General features: G+C 36.5%; 1 protein-coding gene across 1 annotated transcript in view; it reads left to right on the forward strand.

Annotated features, from left to right (window-relative positions):
* Nucleotides 1-20,319, forward strand: part of VSTM4 (V-set and transmembrane domain containing 4) — a 120,028-nt gene that overhangs the window by 51,181 nt on the left and 48,528 nt on the right. Inside the window, exon 4 of the mRNA XM_074296109.1 lies at nucleotides 6,768-6,875. Coding sequence (XP_074152210.1) covers nucleotides 6,768-6,875 — 108 coding nt within the window. The remainder of the gene's footprint in view (nucleotides 1-6,767; nucleotides 6,876-20,319) is intronic.

The raw sequence follows: 20,319 nt of genomic DNA on the forward strand, positions 1-20,319 counted from the left end.
TTTTCAATGAAATAAAAATTCCAAACAACACTATCTATTCTTCAGTTAATGTGTGGGGAGGAAGGGAGTCAGATTCTATGTTCCTTTATTTTCTAGTCACCTAGACTACAACAATATCCTCCTTGTTGATTTCTCTCTCTCAGCTTCTCATCATTACAATCCGATTTCCACATCTCCACCACATGATTTTCCTAAGCAAAGGTCTACTCATTGTCACCACTCTGCCCAATAAACTCCAGTGGATCTCTACCATCTCCATAATGAAATGTAAAACTCCTCTGTTTGACATTTAAAGCCTCTTATAACCCAGACCCTTCCTACCTTCTTTGTATTCATCATATTTTTATCTTAATGATATTATTGGATTCCATTATATTTATGTGCCATAATTTATTTATTCCTTGCCTTATTATTAGACTTTGAGTTTGCTTCTACTTCTTTAAAATCACATATGATGTGGGCATGAAAAATTTTGAGCACTTAACTCATTGTTGTTGATACCTCCCAGGTATATTTTGAACCTGAATTGTCAGGTTAAAGGCTATTATCATTTTGGTTACTTCTACTGCATACTGTCAGATTTCACTGCAAAGCCATTTTATGACTGAAATTCCATCAGCATTGAATGAATGTATGTGCTTCTCCACATCCCCATCAGTTCTGAGCGAGCTGTGACATTTCCATTTTTATTTTGTCATAGGGTGAGTCTATTCTAGTTTCTCCATCAGTCCTTCATTTATTTAGAAAATATAAATATTCATTCAGAAGTTGGACAGTGTAATAGAAAGATGGAGAGAGGAAGAATGGAAGCCAGGAAGGCCCATGTTCTAATCTCACTTCTGACACACACTCTCTGGGTGACATTGCCCCAAACATTTAATCTCTCAGTGTTCTAATCAGTTCTGTAAGACTAGAAAGTATTCCCCGATAGAAAAAGTATTGTCCCCTGGGAGTTCCCTCTATCAATGAAAATACTGATCTAGTTTTATCTCTAATGCAATATAATTACAGCTCAACCAAGTAAAGCTCATATTGAACTCTGATAAAGAAGAAAGGAAAAACATTTATTAAGCAACTACTATGTGCCAAGAACTTTATAATTATCATACCACTTGATACTCTTTAACAATTCTGGGAGGTGTTATTATTATTCCCATTTTATAGTTGAGGAAGCTAAAGCAGGCAGAGCTTAAGTGATTTGTCCAGGGTTACATAGTTAGTAAGGGTCCAAAGTTGGATTTTTTACTTTGTTAGGTTCTTACTAAGTGCTAATGAGATAATGAGATATTAGGTTCTTACTAAGTGCTAAGTCGATACTTAACAATTCTCTAGTTCTGGCCTTTACTGGGAGTTTAACCCCTTTGAATTTCTGTGGAGATGCTTGCATGCTTAGGAGCAACAAGTTCATTGGTTGAAATATTTTTTCCAAGAAGCCCCTGAGTTATTTCACGCCCATTCTCAGGGAGGATAAAAGAGGGCGGCACTTGAGAGATAGAGTCTTGTCTGGGCCAGAGTTGGGGCGGCTCTCTGGAGGAAGAAGAATCCGGCCGAGAGACTGAGTTGAGACAGCAGATCTCCTCCCAGAGAGCGATCCGCAGTTTCTGGAGACAACAGAACATTACATATTGGTGCCCAACGTGGGGCAAGGACTTTTGCTTATCCTGACAAGGACTTATTTCTGGAGACAACAGAATATTACAACATATAACAATACATGTTACATATATGTTATTTATATTATACATTATTATTTATCATAATAGCTAGCATTTACATAATGCCTTTAAGGTTGATAAAGCACATTAAGAACCTAACATTTAAGGAAGGAAACTATATCCTGCTGAAAGGTAGCATAAATAATGAAGCCATATCAATACTAAACATATATGCACCAAGTGGTACAGCGTCTAACTTTCTAAAGGAAAAGTTAAGAGAATTGCAAGAAGAAATAGACAGTAAAACTATAATAGTGGGAGATCTCAACCTTGCACTCTCAGATTTAGACAAATCAAACCACAAAACAAATAAGAAAGAAATTAAAAAAGTAAATAGAACATTAGAAAAACTAGGTATGATAGACCTTTGGAGAAAACTGAATGGCAATAGAAAGGAATATACTTTCTTCTCAGCAGTTCATGGATCCTATACAAAAATTGACCATATATTAGGACATAAAGATCTCAAAATTAAATGCAGGAAGACAGAAATAGTAAATGCCTTCTTCTCAGACCACAATGCAATAAAAGCTACATTCAGTAAGTAGTTAGGAGTAAATAGACCAAAAAGTAATTGGAAACTGAATAATCTCATCTTAAAGAATGACTGGGTGAAACAGCAAATTATAGAAACAATTAATAATTTCACCCAAGATAATGACAATGATGAGACATCATACCAAAATCTGTGGGATACAGCTAAAGCGGTAATAAGGGGAAATTTTATATCTTTAGAGGCTTATTTGAAGAAAATAGAGAAAGAGAAGATTAACGAATTGGGCCTGCAAAAAAAAAAAAAAAAAAAAAAAGAACCTAACATTTACTCAATTGTTTCTGACACTATATCACTTAGTTGATAATATTATATTAACCTATAAATCACTTTTACCACAATTCCTATCCATCCTTATGTTCTATTCTCTACAAAGAGAATCAATGTCAATAAGAGTTAAGGGCTTTTCACAGACACACAAAAAAAATCAAATGAGTCTTTATTGCTTAATATTTTAAAATCAGTATTTTCAAAATTCTGGCTAATTAAAACTTGTACAGTAGCAATTAGTTTCTATTACTTTAAAACTCCTAAGAAAATTGTTGCCGTACTAACTGGACTGATGTAGAGCCCCTTTGCCCTTTTGTCTTTGTATGGGAAGACTGAAGGCTGCTGATGGATATCTCTCTTTCTCTTTTTCTGAGGTTTAACTCACCCGGATGTGAGCTTCTAGCACAGAGAGAGCTTTGTTAGACTGTTTTGTTGGTGAAATGTCGGAATCCTTCAGGATACTTCTCAAATATTTTACCCTGAGAGAGGTGATATTACAAGCTAGTTAAGAAATCTGAGAGACATGGATCTATTCATTGATATACATGGAGCTCACCCAGCATCCATGTTATCCATTTTCAGATTTGAAATGTAAGCTATTGGCATTTTCTATATGAAGGTCACATTGTTGGAATTCTCATTCCTGAGTGATAGCAAAACCCTCTCTCTCAGTCTTTCCAACTTGGCGTATGCAAGTGGTTAGAAACTGGGCTGCTGCCCTTTGGTTTAAAGAATGTTTAGGTCACCATGTTATAATGCAATCCTGAGGGAAGATATCTTTGCCCCTTCTTCTAAGAACAAGTGTTGTTGGGCAGCAGAGAATTTTCCCCCTTCCTACTACCACTAATTTCCCTAAAGCACTTCATCTCTGTTGGGGTGAAATGGGGCTGGGCTCCTGTCACCTTGCTCTCCTGCCATTCATGCATGAATCCATATACAAAATTTCTAGGCCCAACATCTGCTTCAGGGAGGCCAGTGAGGAGGTGATGGGTGGATATTTTCTGCATGGCTGTTTGCAATTGTGTTTTAAAATTACATTTGTGCCCTTTGAAAATTAATGACAAAGGACAGGGTAGTAAGTGGAGTCAATGAATAAATAACAAGGTACTGAACATTGAAGGTGTGGGGGTAAGGATAGAGAAGGAGAAAGAATTACTGGTGTGATGGCAAATGTAATATTCTTTAAAGTTAATTCCAAAATGAGTTAACTACAAATTTCCATTTAAACTGGCCATCTGGCTAGTGAAAGGCAAGCTCAGACAACCCTGTGGCTTTGTTGGTTTGGAAGTTCAAGTATCTTACTAAATCCCATAGGTGTCATACAAGAAAACAAATATTAAGACTAAAGGGTGGAGAATAATAATATCAGAATATTGCTATTCTATTGCTATTTATAGTAGCAATTTATATTGATATAACCCTTCACAGGTTTTTAGGGCATTTTACATGAATTAGCTCATCTGATATTCATAATGGCATCATGAAGGCACAATAAATGTTGTATTCCCATCTTGAAGATTAGAAATTGAGGCTCATAAAAATTAAATGCTTTTGTTGTAAGGTCTGAGCTCTAAGAAGTGCTGAATTCAGGTCTTCAGACTTCAAATCCAGTGTTCTTTCTCCTATCCCATACCGAAATCCATTGCTAGGGGTGGTGATGGGTTTCTGACTTTGTCCCTGAAAAAAAAAAAAAAGTTGCCCCAGCTAGGAACCGAGCCAGAACTTTCGGCTGAACCCCAGAGCACTTTCTGTGAATGTTCTCTGATTAATGGGCCCGTCTTCTATAGTCTGGGCATAGTGACAGTAGCTTAGCTATATTCTGCTCCAATAGAGATAAACTGCTTTAGGGGAGTTGGTTGGCAGCAAGAGGGGGAAATAATTCTGTTGTCCAACAATGGTTGTTCTGGGAAATGGGGTAAAAATTCCCTGTCCCCCTTTGCTTCCCCTACCAGCATACTGCTTTATAATGAGGTGGCTGAATCAATTTTCTCTTGTGTTCATTGTTACCAGTTTCTTCCTGGCCCTAGGGTACTGAATTTCCCCCTTACAATCTATACACATCGGCTTTGTCTACATGGTTCCAAAACAACTAGTTGAAATGGGGGACAATGACATCAAATTGTCCATTTGGCCTTCCTTAGTCAGGAAGTCCCAGTTACTTGGATGAATTGAAGCAGCTTTGTAAAGGTTTGCTTTTAACTGTATCAAATCATATTTTTTAGAACAAAGAAAGGGCTGCCATTACTCACCTAGACCAGCTGAGCTAAGATTTAGCTCCTTCGCCTTAGCCTTGAAAAGGGAGCAAACACTTCCATAGGTAATATGAGGATTCACATGTCAGCAGACAAATGGAAAAGTTACTAAGTCTCATTTTCCTCACTGGTCAAATGAGAATTTTGGACAAGTGATCTCTGATGTCTTTCCCATGTCTAGCTCCTGGGATCCTTTTATCTTAATAATGTAATGGAAGGCAAAGAGTGCAAGAAGACTTGGAGCCTTTGCCTTTATGTGACTTTGGGCAGACCCCTAGTTTGAGGCAGCTCTCTACTTTTCAGTTTCCTCATATATATAAAATGAGGAAGTGGCAGCAGATGGTCATCCCCAAGGTCTTTTGTGACTCTAGATTTATGATCCTAAAATGCTAAAAATAGTTCGAATTTAGAGCTAGCCTTTAAACTTTTTTGCTCTGCCAAGATTAGGTTCTCTCTCCCTCCTACAAGCAAAAGCTAGACCAAAACTCAGAGTCCCCATGCTCCTTTGGTATCCATAATATATCCCTAGCAGATTAAGTCATTAAGAGGAATTTCTTGGAAGTTTATTTCTTCAAGATGTTAAGCCCATCATTTTGCCTTGGAATGACTCAGGTAAGAGACTCCCATGTGCTTCTAGACCCTTTCCTAACCCTTTCCTAGTTACATTTTGCTCATTAGGACTGCACTTAGAGGCTCCAGCTCTTCTCTTTGTCTTTCATCACTACCCCATTCATATGGTACTCCCAGGTTGCCAGGCTACAGATCTCAACTATTTCTCAGCTTTGCCTTGCAATGGGGTCACAAAACATTCCTGTGCTATCACATCTCAGTTCCAACTTTTTGATCAGTTCTGTCAATAACAGGACAGAGAGGCAGACAGACAGAGACAGAGACAGAGGACAGAGAGAGACAGAGACATAGGGAGAGTAAAAGGGGAAGAGATAGAGAGAAAGAGAGGAAAAGAGAGGGGAGAGGGAAAGAGAGAGGAGGAAGAGAGGGGGAGGGAGAAGGGGTCTACACAAATAGTTCAGGGTTTTGTGTTTTAAGGTGTTTATTTTTTAGTAAATAGTTTAATTTATTTGTTGATGAGGTACGGGGGTGTTATACTGAAGTTGAAAACAGGAGAAACCAAAGAACTTATAGAATGATTCTCCAAGAGCATACTTCTTTGCTCTCTAAGCCTCAGTTCCTTAGTCTGTAGAGTGGGGACAATAATACCTTGTAATGTTAGGAGTTAGAAGAACTCCAGGCCTGGAATCAGGAAGACATGAGTTCAAATGTGGCCTCAGACATTTACTAACTGTATAATTCTGGGCAAAGCACATAACCCTGTTTCCTCAAAAAAATGAGTTGGAAAAAGATGGCAAACCACTCCTATATCTCTACTAGAGGTCACAGAGATTGGGACATAATGAATTGACTAAACAACAATATTTCATCTACAAATAATATAACCTTATTTTAATTATATATAACTATATAATTAGCAGGAATATATATTTATATATTGTATGTTGTATTTTATATATATATATATTTATGCACTATATATGTGTGTGTATATATATATATATACACAAAGAGATATGTCATATATTTAAAATCACTCAGATACACACATATATATAAGCATCATAAACAGATACACACTGATATCCTAGAAATCTTTTAGTAGTCTTTAAGTTTCAAATAAAAGTAATATCTCTGTGTATTTATGTATACAATATATACATATATGGTAAATATATACATACATGTTGCATATGTATACGTGCACTCTGTGTAAAGTTGAAACTAAGATATTTGTGTACAAATACGTAAATAAAATATGTTTGTATACACGTACGATGACACACACACACTGACTCTTTTTGATGTTTCAGTAGGAACCTTTGAAGGTGAGGTTTTCCTCACTGGGAGATGGTATTACTTGGTCTCCTTAGGCCTCCTCATGACCCCTTTGTGCTGTCTTTTCAGATCTCTACATGTACGCTGTACTCGTGTGCTGCATCGGGATCCTCAGTGTCCTCCTCTTCACCTTGATTATTCTCTGCCAATCTCTGCTTAACAAGAGGAAATCGAGAGGTAATGGCAAGCAAACAAGGTCTGCTGTTTGTGGGTTGGGAATGTTAGGTTTGGAAAGTCCAGAAAGGCAGCTGATGTCACTTTATCTTCTTGGTAAAACACAGTTCTGTTTTAAAACCCATAATTATTTAGGAATTCTTGAAGAGCACCATGACACCAGGGAAGGGATGCCATGACATGTTAGTGAAGGAAATTTAAGTGAGGGAAGGCTATGAATGCAAGAGCCTTCAAGAGCCATCTTGGGTCCAGTGGCCAGATATAGATCAGTATGACTGAGATGGCCCTGAATGCAGTGGAAAATCTTGGCCTTTCCAAGCTAAAATTTATAAGAGGTCTCAATTTGACTGAACCAACTCATATTGAGTGATTAAAATTAGGTAAGAAGTGAGACGAAGAATAATCTATCTTACCCTGTCCAAAAAAACAGTACGGGAGGGGAACATGGGAGGGCAGAGTAGTGAAGGAAAGAGAACTTGAGGCTAAGATGCTCCTTATCCCTTTGATTTCCAAGGGAAAATGTGAACATAGTTGAACACTGACCAGCGCCTCCTTTTTCAGAATTCCTGCCTTCCTTAGCTTCTCAGTCTGTCAAAAAGCATTTATTAAGAACTTATTTTATGCTATCACAGTGCTTAGCACTGGAAATACTTAGAAAGGCTACTCTACCTTTAAGATGCTCATGCTGATGAAGGATGGGGAAAATGAACATGAAAATACTATCTTCATTGAATATTATTGGAAAATAATGTCAAGGAAAGGCACTAGTATTGAAGAGGAGGAGATTGGGAAATATCTCTCAGAAGAGGTGATATTTGAGATCAGTCTTGACGAAGACCAGAAAGACATTCCAAGCATGATTGTCCAGCCAGTTAGAAGGCACTGAGTGAGAAGATGAAGGACTCTATTTGAGGAGTACCAAGAAGGCCACATTGTTTCTGTGGCTTTACTCACTTGGGTCTGTCTTTCTCTGATAGCTTCTTTCCTTTTTCTGCTTCCTCATCATTATCTTCCAAGTTAAATGTGGCTCCACCTTGAGTTTTGTCCTTGACCTGCTCCTCTCTATTTCATTTGACAACTTTATCTATTTCCACAGTGGAATACCACCCTTATCATGGTGGTGCTTTTTCAGACTTTAGGATCCTCAATCCCAGTTTCTTGACCAACATTTTTAGCACTTTTACCTATATGTCTTGTGGACTTCTCAAACTGAATATGCCTTAAACCCTACCTTTCCCCCTTCTTTCCCTCTCCCCAGGAACTAACAATCACCACCTTTTATCTTCCTTTTAAAATAGCTGTTTTACCTGACCTGGTATATTTCTACTTATTTTTATCCTGATTCACACTCAGAAATTCAGAATTCATTTTGTTTTCTTTTGTTTACCACTAATATATAATGTCACTAATCATCATTAATTATTGTATTAATTTTTCCATTCTTTCTATCACCCTTGCCACGTGAATTTCAAGTCCTTATTAATAAATTCCAGACCAATTATATGACCTGTCCTCCTAAGGATAAGCTTGCCTTTGACACTTTTATAATTTTGCTCATATTATAGTTAGAATGTTCTTCCCCACCCACCTTTCCCTACAAAATCGTAATCATCCTTGAGGACCCAGCTTAATGCCTTCATCAAGGCCTTGATAGTATAATCAGAGCTTTCCTCCTCTGAACACATCAGCTACCTTGCTTTGCTTATTGGCCTTTATAAGATTTAACTGGAAAGAAACTTGATAGATTACCTGGTCCAATCCACTCATTTTAGAAAATGAGACTGAAGTTCAGAGAGGAGACTTGCTTAAGATCATATAAAAAAATAATATTAGAGGTGAGATTTGAACCCAGGTCATCTAGCTCCAAATTTATTGTGTTTTCTTTCCCTTCTTAGTATCCTACTTATGTATTTATATGTCTCAAGGTTTAAGGGTGAGGAGTATCATTTATCCATATTTTTGTCTCCCTTAGCATTTAGTATAGTATTCAGTACATTAAGGGGTACCTGATATCTATTAATCAAAAAAAATGACTAAAGAATTTTAGGATCACAGATTTAGATCTGAAAGGGATGTTGAAGATCATTTGGCTCAAGTCATTTATTTTACAAAGGAATTAATGAATAAATGAATGATTTGCACAGTACCTGGCACATAGTATGCATTTAACTGTTTATTGATTGACTGATTTCCTTTCTACTTTTCTCTGATACTAAAGCTGTGTTATTATCATAGATAGAAAGAGCTCCTAAGAGGAATGTATATCAGTCACGTTTAGGTCTTGACAGCCTCCAATTGTCCAAGGGGTTGTTGGAAGAGTTAGTGATTCTCAGTCCTGCCCAAGTATCAGACAAGGTGATGGGTGGGGAAGCATGGGTCTGCTGAGTGGCAGGGCAACTTTACCTTATCTGGGGGACTCAAAATCCAGAAATGATGTTGACAGATATACTTGACTTTGTATCTGACAGCATCAGCCCTTGAGATATCGTCATCTCTGCTCAAACCTGCTAATTGTAGCCTGCTAACTTGAAATGGCTGGTCTAACTTCACTATGCGTATGATGTGAAATTTAAGGACATTCCAGCAACTGAGTAACTAAAAAAAGTTCTTAAGGAGTTAACTTTTGGTAGTTGTGTTGAATTGCCCAATGGAAAATAAGGGATAATGCTAGAAGTCCTGCCTCATTCCATGGTACTCAGAATTCTGAATTTTCTTCTATTATGGGGACCAGAAGCAGAAGAGAACATCTATTGCGCTCATGTAATGCAATTCAAGTTTTTTTTTTTTAAAAACTGACTCAATTAGGAATTTTATTTTACAATTGTCAACCAAAATGAGACGCAAGGGTCATATTATATTTGAGCCCCTAAGGAGAAAAATCATATCTACAAATTCTAGTGTTTAACACATGCATGGATTTTTTAAAATCAAAAATGAATGAAAAAGCATTTATTAGGCACTTACTATATGTCCTCTCTTAATCACTAGGAATACCAGTATAAAAGTAAAATAGTATTTTCCTTCAAGGAACTGGAATTATAATAATATACTCATTTATATTTTGGTACCTAAAAAGAATCCTTAAGTTGTCAATCCAAATCAATGGCATTTATTAAATACCATATACTGCTAGTAAAAAAACGCAAATTCTAGGTGCTATTTATAGCATATGCAATTTAAGGAAATATATCCTTCATAAGCCATTTCTAGAAAGCTATTAATTTGTGCTGGTGAGTGGAGTATTATATTGATGAAATCATGGGATGGATTATGGTGGTGGTATAGGTCTGAAATCATAGTTCTCAAAGTAAAGTGAAAGAATTAATTCAATTGAGACCACTTGATTTTTTGATTTAAAAAAAAATAAGTAAACATATGCTGTAGGCCAGGGTTTCTCAAACTACGGCCCGTGGGCCAGATGTGGCCGCTGAGGACATTTATGCGGCCCACCGGGTTATGGCAAATGGGTTGAGGGGCGGAGACAGAGTGTGAGCTTTTGTTTTTACTCTAGTCCGGCCCTCCAACAGTCTGAGGGACAGTGAACTGGCCCCCTATTTAAAAAGTTTGAGGACCACTGCTCTAAGCTAAAGCACAGTCACAGCCGTATGTTTAATTAATTAGGACTCATCACACTCTTATAAGCATTTGGAAAGCATGTTATGTACCAAAAGTTGTTAAGATTGTACCTCAGAGTAACTTTCCCTTAAAAACACTATTTTAAATAGAGACCTGTATCCCAGTTGGCCCACCAAGATCTACTATGTGCCAAATGTGGCTTGAAAATAATGCAGTTGAATGAGAAATAGTAGAAAAGTATTGTTACAATACTTAAATAATCAGATGGATCTGGGATCTCCTGCATAAAGGGGTATTACTCTAGTTATGTGGAAAACAGCATTTTTATATGTGTAGGTTGTTGCAATATTGGTTATTAGATGTAAGTGAAAAGCATTACAATCTAGGAAATTTAGAGCTCTAAAATTCCTTCTAGTCTGGAATTTCCTATTAACAAGAAATTAGTATTCTATTTATTTACTTTTAATTTCAATATTCAATGATAAGCAGGTGGAATGGATGAAAAATAAGTAGGAGGATAAGACTTATGGAAATGATAAAGTGACTTTCAAGAGCCTTAGTCGTTGATGACACTCATTTCAAAATATTCCACTTCCTTCACCTTAAAATACTCACACTTATTAGGATTTGGGAGAAGGGGAAATGGTGTTTAGATGTACAAAAGCAATGAAGAGAGAGGAAAAGAAGAAGAGAGATATTCTAATGTAAGGTAGTATGGAGAAATGGCCCTAGCTCCATCATCTCGCTCCTTACCTTCTACCTCTTCTCCATTTACAGAGACTCACACTACCATAACTGAAATCCTCATCACCTTTTATCTAAATTGTTGCACATATAATTGGACTCATTATCAAAACCTTGTATTCCAATTTTTTTTCTCCTTCCTTTCTCTCTCAATCCTATTTCCTAAAAGGCAAGTAATCCAATATATGGTAAACATGTGTAATTCTTCTATACATATTCCACAATTATCATACTGCACAAGAAAAATCAGATCAAAAAGGAAAATAATACTATGTGTTTCTTCATTTTATCTCTAACCCCAATCAAATGTAAGTGTCTTGGGGTCAGGGACAGTTCTCCATTTTGTCTCTGTATCCTCAGAAACTTTTAAGTACTCTCTACCTGCTGGTTAGTTAGTGGAATTGGTACTCATCTCAGATGTGTTTGTTCTTAGAGATGCTTTTGTCTTTAACATTCCCCAGGAACAGAATGCTGCCAACTACCTAGATTAATGTTTAACTGATTTTCTAGGAGTATGACCCAGGGTGGGGTTGAGATCAGGTAAGTCAGACTGGCAGGTGTCGGGAATAAATATTTGCAGAGGATGATTAGACTGAAGGATTAGACAGGCAAGCATTGAGATCAGGAAACTCAGACAGAGAAGGGACGACTGGTCAGATAGACCAATGTAGTAGTCTTGATTAAGACTCCATCAATAGAACATCAGTTCCTTTATTACTGGAGCTATTCACTGATTCACTTTTTCTCTGGAACCCCAGCACATAATATAATAATGCCTGGCAATGTGCATATTTAAGAAGGGTTTATTAGATGATTGAAATAAATAGGATGGGCAAGGAAAGTTGCAGATGGGAAGCTAAGACCAGGCTGTAGGAGGACAGGCAGGTGCATGCTAAAGTGGCCAGAGAAGCCAGCAGGAGCTGGGTGTAAGCTTGACTCCTTGCCAAGATGGCTCCCAGAGAAATGAGATGTGCTATGGAAGTCTCCCCACCACCCTTTGATAGGAAATGTCTTGGCTTTTTTTTTCCTGGGCAATCTGGCTTTGGATTAGTTTTCCCTACATTTAAAACAACTCAATTAGTTAGTGGGGAGGAGGGAAGAAGAATTTGTATCCCTGGGTCAGTGGCAGCTAGATGCACCAATAGATAGAATACCTGAATTGCTCATTAGCTCTGTGAACTTGAGTAATTCATTCAACTCTGAGTGTCTCAGTTTTTTCATCTATAATATGGAGATAATACTAGCATCTCCCTCACTGTATTGTTGTAAAGATTAAATAAGTTCATAGAAATCCCTTTATAAAACTTAATATGCTATAAAAATGCTACTTATAATAATTATTATTTTTCTTTTTGCTTAAGATTTTTCCAAGTCTTGCCTTGGAAGTCAATGCTATCTGTCTGAGCAGATGGAGGACTCCATTAGGACCTGGATGAATAGAGAGTTCCTTATGTCTTTGTGATTGTCACCATTTAATTCATTCCTAAGAGCTTGAGTCTGTGCAGTGGGATATTTTCCTGGCACCTTGAAGCATTACTCACAGTTTGTGAAACAGAAGAGAATCCAGTTTTGATTTCATCATTGGTATTGACAAATACCAATTCCTCAGACCCTTCTTGGCCCTTCTGTCTGGACAGCCTGTGACAGTGGTTGTGTCCACTCTTGGCCAAATTAACCAGTGTGAGGAGAGGCCACGGGAAGGCCCAGGCTCAAAATAAAGTACCAGCACATTTTTTCTGTAGATTCTCTTCTTTGTTGTTTTTATTAAAAAATTAGTTTAACTTATGTTTCTTAAGATACCTTATTTTAAAGGTTAGATTTGTTTTTGATTGAACACACCTGTTGATTTTCCAAGCAAAAACATACTATTCAATTCCTTCCCAGTGCAATAAAATTGCTTGTGTTTTTTCATGAGTATCAATAATACCAGGCTCTCCTCATTATGCGTTAATGGGTGTTGTAACTATGAGTCACTGTGGAAAATATAAAATATTGTGGCCAAAAGGCCTCCATGCTTTATTCTTAAAGTTTTCCCATGCACGTTGTCTTCGATAGATCCTAATAAAATACAGACTTGCCCATTTATTGTGGTTGCAGCCATCCCATGCAAAAATATTTCAGCTTTTCATCTTTTTCCCTTCTTGTGGCAGAATAGGAATTCAAGAAATAGGAGGGCTAACAATTTTTTATGTAAAACATTTCCATATTAGTCACTTTTAAACAAGAAGACTTGAATAAGAGAAAAAAGTGAAAAAATAGCATTTTTCAGTCTGCATTCTAACAATATCAGTTCTTTCTCATATCTCAATATCAGTGGATGGTGTGCTTCATCATTAGTCCTTTGGAATTTTCTTGGATCATGTATTTCTCAGAATAGCTAAGTCATTCCTCAAACAGTATTACTGTTATTGTGTGTAAAGTTTTCCTAATTCTGTTCACTTCATTATGCATCAGTTCATGCAAGCCTTGCAAAGTTTTTCTAAAATCATTCTGCTTGTCATTTCTTATAGCACAATAATATCCCATTGCAAGCATATGTCACAGCTTGTTTAAACATGCCCCAATGGATGGGCCACAAAAAGCTACCATAAAAAGAGGTGCTATAAATATTTTCTAATAGTTTCTAAGCCTTATGTCTCAATGTTGGATAAGGACTCCAAATCCTTTAGCCAAGAGCTATTTTATTGCAATGGTTGACTTGTTAAGAGCTCATGAGAAAGACTCAAAGATACCTGGAGGGTGGCAATTTTACTTTTCATAATCAATTTTTAGATAAAGTTAGGGTAGAAAGAATACTGAAATTTAGATCATTCTGGTAGTGCTTCTGATGGAGAAATGGAGTGGCAAATAGTAGATAACTTGATCATTTAACAGGCATTTAATAAGCATATTGTATACCAAGTTTTGGGATTTAAACAGAAAAATTAAATGATCCCTTACCCCAAGGAGCAATTTTTTTAAAGATGAGTCCTTTTGAAGCTTATTCATATTCTACTGAGAAATATAGCTCTTGGAAGGAACACATTTATTTTTCTTCTTTTAGACCTGTGGATTCATGGACATAGAATCCTATGGAAACTCCATTACTGGTGATTTAAAATAGCAAATTCTCCATACTTTTCTAGTCTTATTGAGTTGCCCAGGGGACTAAGAGGTCAAAGGACTTATATAGACTCACTTTATTAGTCACTTAAGAGGCAGAACTTAAATCTGGGTCTTCCTGACGTTAAGGCAAACCCTCTATCCATTGCTCTAAGCTGCTGCTCAAGAAAAAGAAATTCCTCGCCCTTTCCGCAACTTAATTGTAAACTTCTTACTGCCTACTTAGACCAGAGGAATCTTACCAGAGAAATGTTCACTTGAGTACAGCAGCTAAAACACCATGGCCAAGAAATGGGGGAGCCCAGAAAAAAGAGTTAATTCAACATATATGTACCCTATAGTATATAGTAAGCATGGCACGCCACTAGCTAGATAGCCAGAAGGAATGTTTTAATTGCGTTGTGTATGTATACATATATGCATACATGCATTTATGCATATATATATATGTATATATATAAATGTAGATGTATATTATCTCTCTAGTACAGGCTTTGTTTCTGAATTGATTTCAGTGCAATTGAATCCTCCTTTTAAGTGATCTTAATGACTGAATATTGATCGTGTAATCAGTCAGCCAAGAAGTTAATCTAATTGACTTTATTAAGCTATTCATAGGAAAATACAAGATCCAAGTATTTGTGTGTTGAGTTGTTTTTCAGTCCTGACTCAGTTTTCATGACTCTACTTAGTTTTAGTTTTAGGGTTTTTTTGGCTGAAATACTGAAGTGATTTGCTATTTTCTTCTCCAGTTCATTTTGCAGATGAGAATATTGAGGTAAATAGGAGTAAGTGACTTTCCCAGAGTAAGTATATGAGGCCAAATTTGAACTCAGGAAGATGACTATTCCTGAATCCAGACCTGAGACTCTATCCACTGTACAACCTTCCAAGGGATTTATTCAAAGGAACATATAATTCACTGCTTTTTACTGTAAAGAGAAAGTCAATTGGGTCTCTGATCTAAGCAACTAAGATGAAAGAAGTCCATTGTTCCTACTGGCTTCTGTACTTTGTTTCATTGCCCAGATTTAATTTTAAAGTCAATCATTCTAAGTTGTCAAGATTTTCTTGAAATCAAATGCCAACTATCCCTCCCAATTTCATATCCATTTTGTGTATTGGCAAACAATTTTGAAAATTATACCATTCATGCCTTTATTCAAATCATTAATAAAATTAACAACTTCTTATTGTTTATGTTTTTAGAAGAAAGAATCATGAGTTTAGAATTAGAAGAGGTTTTTAGAACTCACCTCATCACAGAAACAAGAGTCACAAAATCTCAAAGACAGGAACTCAGAGCCTTCTACTCTAATTTTATTTGTAAAATTATTAAAACATTTTCAACAAGTTGTCATTCAGCCTCTGTCTAAAGATATCAATCAATCATGGGAAGCCTATTTTATCCTGAGGCAATTTGTACTACTTTTCAATGGCTCTCAATAATAAAAAATCCTTACCTTGAATGTAATTTTTCTTAATCTCTATTCATTGTGCTATCTTCCCACTAGAGTCATACAGACTAATTCACTTCCATATGACAGCCTTTAAAATATTTGAAGAGAGCAATAATCTTTCCAATAAGGCTTTTGTTCTCCAGATTAAATATATCCCATTCTTTGATCCATCATCTCATGGTATAGTGTTGAGGTCTTAGACATTCTGGACATTCCCCTTTCCATTCTTCTTTCTCAATCTTCTTACTTAAATTGAATTGAAAATCATATTCTGATAAAATCTGAGCAAGACAGAGCCCAGAATGACTATTCCCTCTCATTCTTTGTACCCAATACCCTTCTTAATTATGATTTTATTACATTAGATTATAGTTACTAAGTATTGTTGAATCTAATTGAGATTTATGTTCATCATGACATTCAATCGCTCTTCTCATTCCTCCTATTTGTGAAGTTAATTATTCAACTCAACTGTATGTGTTCAGTTGTTTTCAGTCATTTCCAATTATTCATGATCATATTTGGAGTTTTCTTGATAAAGATATTGGAGTAGTTTACCATTTCCCTTTTTTAGCTCATTTCACAGATGTTAAAACTGACATAAACAGGGTTAAGTGATTTGCCCAGGATCCCACAGATAATAAGTGTCTGAGGACAAAGTTGATCAGGAAGATGAGTCTTCCCAACCTCTGGCCCAGTACTCTTTAAGACTTACCACTTTTATTACCTAATTTTTTATTATATATCTATTCTTCTTTCTATACTGTCAAAATCTTTAAATCGCATCTTGTTAGTTCTCTTCAGTTTTGGGTCATCTGTAAATTCAATAAACAACATCTGTGCCCTCACATCTAATTCACTGATAAAGCAATTAACAATGCAGAACCAAGGAAAGATACCTCGGACATTCCTCTAGAGGCCTTCCTCTAAACACGTTGAGTCTGCCACATCTCTCTCTTCTTCAGTAGAGTAGCATGAGAAGACTGTTAAATGTTTTGCTGAACTCTAGAGAAGACATGTTTACCAATCATCCTGGTGTCCTAGCACAATCATGTTATTTTAAAAGAAAGTAAGGTCAGTCTGACAGGAACTATTTTGATAATGGGCCAACACTTCAATTTCTGGATGTTAAACTGTTAGGATTACTAGGTGAGAACTCAGGTTGTCTGGACAGTGACAAGGTGAGAATTCAGGTTGTCTGGACAATTACAAGGTGAGAACTCAAATTCTCACCTTGTAATTGTCCAGACAACCTGAGTTCTCACCTAGTAATCCTAACATTAAACCATCCCTTTAAATAATACATTCTGGTAATGAGCCCTTCTCTCCCTTTCCCCACCTTGCCCCCCAAAGAAATGAGCACATTTTCTATGATGTAGAACCTGTTCAATTATCTAAGATCTTTCAGAGATTACTGAAAATGGGTCAGTGGTAATTTCCATGAATTTTTTTCAGTATCCTTGCAATGAAGTTCACCTTGATCAGGTGATTTTATTTCTGATCAAGGGATTTCATTTCTCTTTTATCTCCCTAATTTTCCTATCAACTTTGGGGTTGTTGTAATTTACAGAGAACAAATCTCAGCACAAGAAAATCTGTAGTAAATTCCATATCTGATACTTTCTGGCTGTGATTCTAGACAAGTCACTTACCCTCTGGGCTTTAGGCAGTGTTGTGAGAAGGGATTACTTGTAGAGTGAATTTTCTTGCCTTAGAATTTCCTTTATCAATGTCATCATAATAAGAATACTCAACATTTATAGAGCATTCTAGAATTTACAAATGGTTTCTAGTTCTATTTCATCCTAAAAAAGAAAACAACTCGTATGATTTAGGTTCTATTATTCTCATTTTACAGTTAAGTACACCAAAGCACACAGCAGTTATATGGTTAGGGTCACATAGCTAGAAAGTGTCTGAAGTTGGATTTGAATGAAAGTCTTCCTAACTCTAGTGCTCTCATTACCTAGCTGACATAGGTCCAATTCCTAACTTTATCAGTTCTCTGGTAGTCATTTTTTGTTTGTTTTTCCTTTGTCTTAGTAGAGAAAACAGAAGCAAAACAAAAGTTGAGTATTTCTTCCTTCTTAAAATCATATCATCTTCCCATAAATTTGGAGCATCATTGTTTTTCCATCCTTTCTTTGATCTTTCTCTTTTCCCCAATATCTTATTGCTTCATCATTTCAATCATGTCCAACTTTTTGTGACCCCATTTGGGGTTTTCTTGGCAAAGATAGGGGTGTGATTTGCCATTTTCTTCTAAGCTCATTTTACAGATGAGGAAATTGAGGAAAACAGAATTAGGTGATTTGACCAGGATCACACAAATAATAAATATCTGAGGCTGAATTTGAATTCATGAATGAGTCTTCCTGATTCCAGGCCAGTGCACTATCTACTCTATAATCTAGATTTACTTTCCCCCAGCTAAAACCATCTTTTTTTCCTGCCAATTAGCATCCTTTACCACCTTTAGTCTATTCTCAGTTTGAGCTCAGATATTATTCTTAATCTAACTCAAGGTCATATAGCTATTAAATAGTTGATACAGGCCCCAAACCAAGGTCTTCCAATTCTAGAATATGCAGAAGAGTTCCACCTGCCCTCAACTAATACCCACAAGATACCTATATGGGCACACATGGTACATAGGAACCATGACATATCACTCATGTGTGTGATAGGAAGAACAAAGAAGGGGGACCTCTAGTTTTATTTGAAAAGCTCCATTTGGGCAAAGCTTCTATCTTATTTAATGTATGTTTCCCTTTGACCTCAGTTACTTTTTCATGATGATGTTAGACTATTGGTACTTGGACTGGACCTATAATTTGATTCACATCAGGCATTTGAATAAGAAATCTCCATCTACCAAATGGAGAGCTGCATCTTCTCCTTTTGATTTTAGAATAGTGATTGAGACACAAGAAACATGCTCAAGTTTCATAGGTCAAGTTTCATAGTTTGGTCTTGAATTTGGGTCATCCTTTCTCCAACTTCAACTCTATCCATTATGCCACATTGCCTCTTATGTACGTTCTGCTTAATTAAGAAAAATGTCATTAAGCATGTACTATGGACAAGGTACTCTCTTGAGCACTGGGGATATAAAGAAAAGACAGAAATAATAATATCCCCTATCCTCATGCATCCTACTGGAGGGCACAACGTAATAAAAACATCATTTGAAGGAAGAGAGAACACTTCACAGCTAATGGGATTGGGAACGGCTCTTTGGAGGAGGGGATACATCTGATGTGTCTTTAAAGAAGCTAAGGATTCTAAGAGGTTAAAGTGAGGAGGGTATGTATTTTAGGCATGGGGGGAAGATGAAAAGAAATAGTTTTCAAAAATCAGTTAAACATCTATTATCTAAAGTACTGTGATAAATGCTAAGGATACAGGGATAAAAATGGACAGTGTCTGATCTCCCTCAAGAAATTTGCATTCTATCAGGAAGACAATATACATATATACATACATATGTATACATATATGTATGCATATATATATGCAAGATGTGTGCATATTATACACAAGGTAATTTGGGAAGGAAAGGACATAAGAATATGGGGATCAGAATACTTTCAGGGAAACCTTTGTTGAAGGTAACCTTTGAGCTGCACTTGAAAGGAAATTAGCAGTTTTAAGGTACAGGTAAAGAGGGAGTGCCTTCTAAGCAAAGGGGACAACATGTGATGAGAAATACAGGTAGAGGATGAACTGTCATGTATTTTCGGTACCCACTGTCTTGTGGGTACTGGTTGAGGGCAGGTAGAAGTATTCTATGTGTTCTAGAACTGGAAGACTTTGGTCCTGTGTCAACTATTTAATAGCTATGTGACCTTGACTAAGAATAATAAGAGTGTGAAGGCTCAGAATAGAGTAAAAGTGGGTGAAGGATACTAATGGTAGGGAAAATATGGTCTTAGCTATATTGAGAGAAAGGAATATTAGATGACTTAGAACACTGGCCTGGAATCAGAAAGACTCATCTTTATGAATTCAAATCCAAACTCAGATACTTACTAATTGTGTGACGCTGGGCAAGTCACTTAATTCTGTTTGCCTCAATTTCCTCATCTGTGAAATGAGCTGAAGAAGAAAATGGCAAAGAGGAATGAAGTCAATTTAGTAGGAATATAAAGTGATAAAGAAATTTCAGACACTAATGAATGAACCATATGCAAATGTCTTTAAGGAAGGTCATAATAGGAAGAAGAAATTCCTTTCAAAATCACATTTGTGGTTGACCTGTTTTATACTTCCAGAACCAGTTTAGCCCTAAAAGAAAAGCTGCAAATGGTAATGAAAGAGCATTGAATTTAACGCCCTCTTTTTGAATCTTAGCTTTTGGTATTTAGCTGTGGGTCCAAAGTCAGTCAAGTCATTTTACTTTTGGTCTCAGTTCCCTTATCTGTGACATGAGGGAATTGGATTTCCTTCAAAGTCTCTTCTAGCTTGCATCCTCCATGATTGTAAAACTCCCTTTTCTCTTACTTCTTACAACATTGGTGGTGTCAGCTACAATCCAATTCTGTGGTTTTTCTGTTACTCATGAT

Source organism: Sminthopsis crassicaudata, chromosome 2 (genome assembly GCF_048593235.1).
Source record: "Sminthopsis crassicaudata isolate SCR6 chromosome 2, ASM4859323v1, whole genome shotgun sequence".
NCBI lineage: Eukaryota > Metazoa > Chordata > Mammalia > Dasyuromorphia > Dasyuridae > Sminthopsis > Sminthopsis crassicaudata.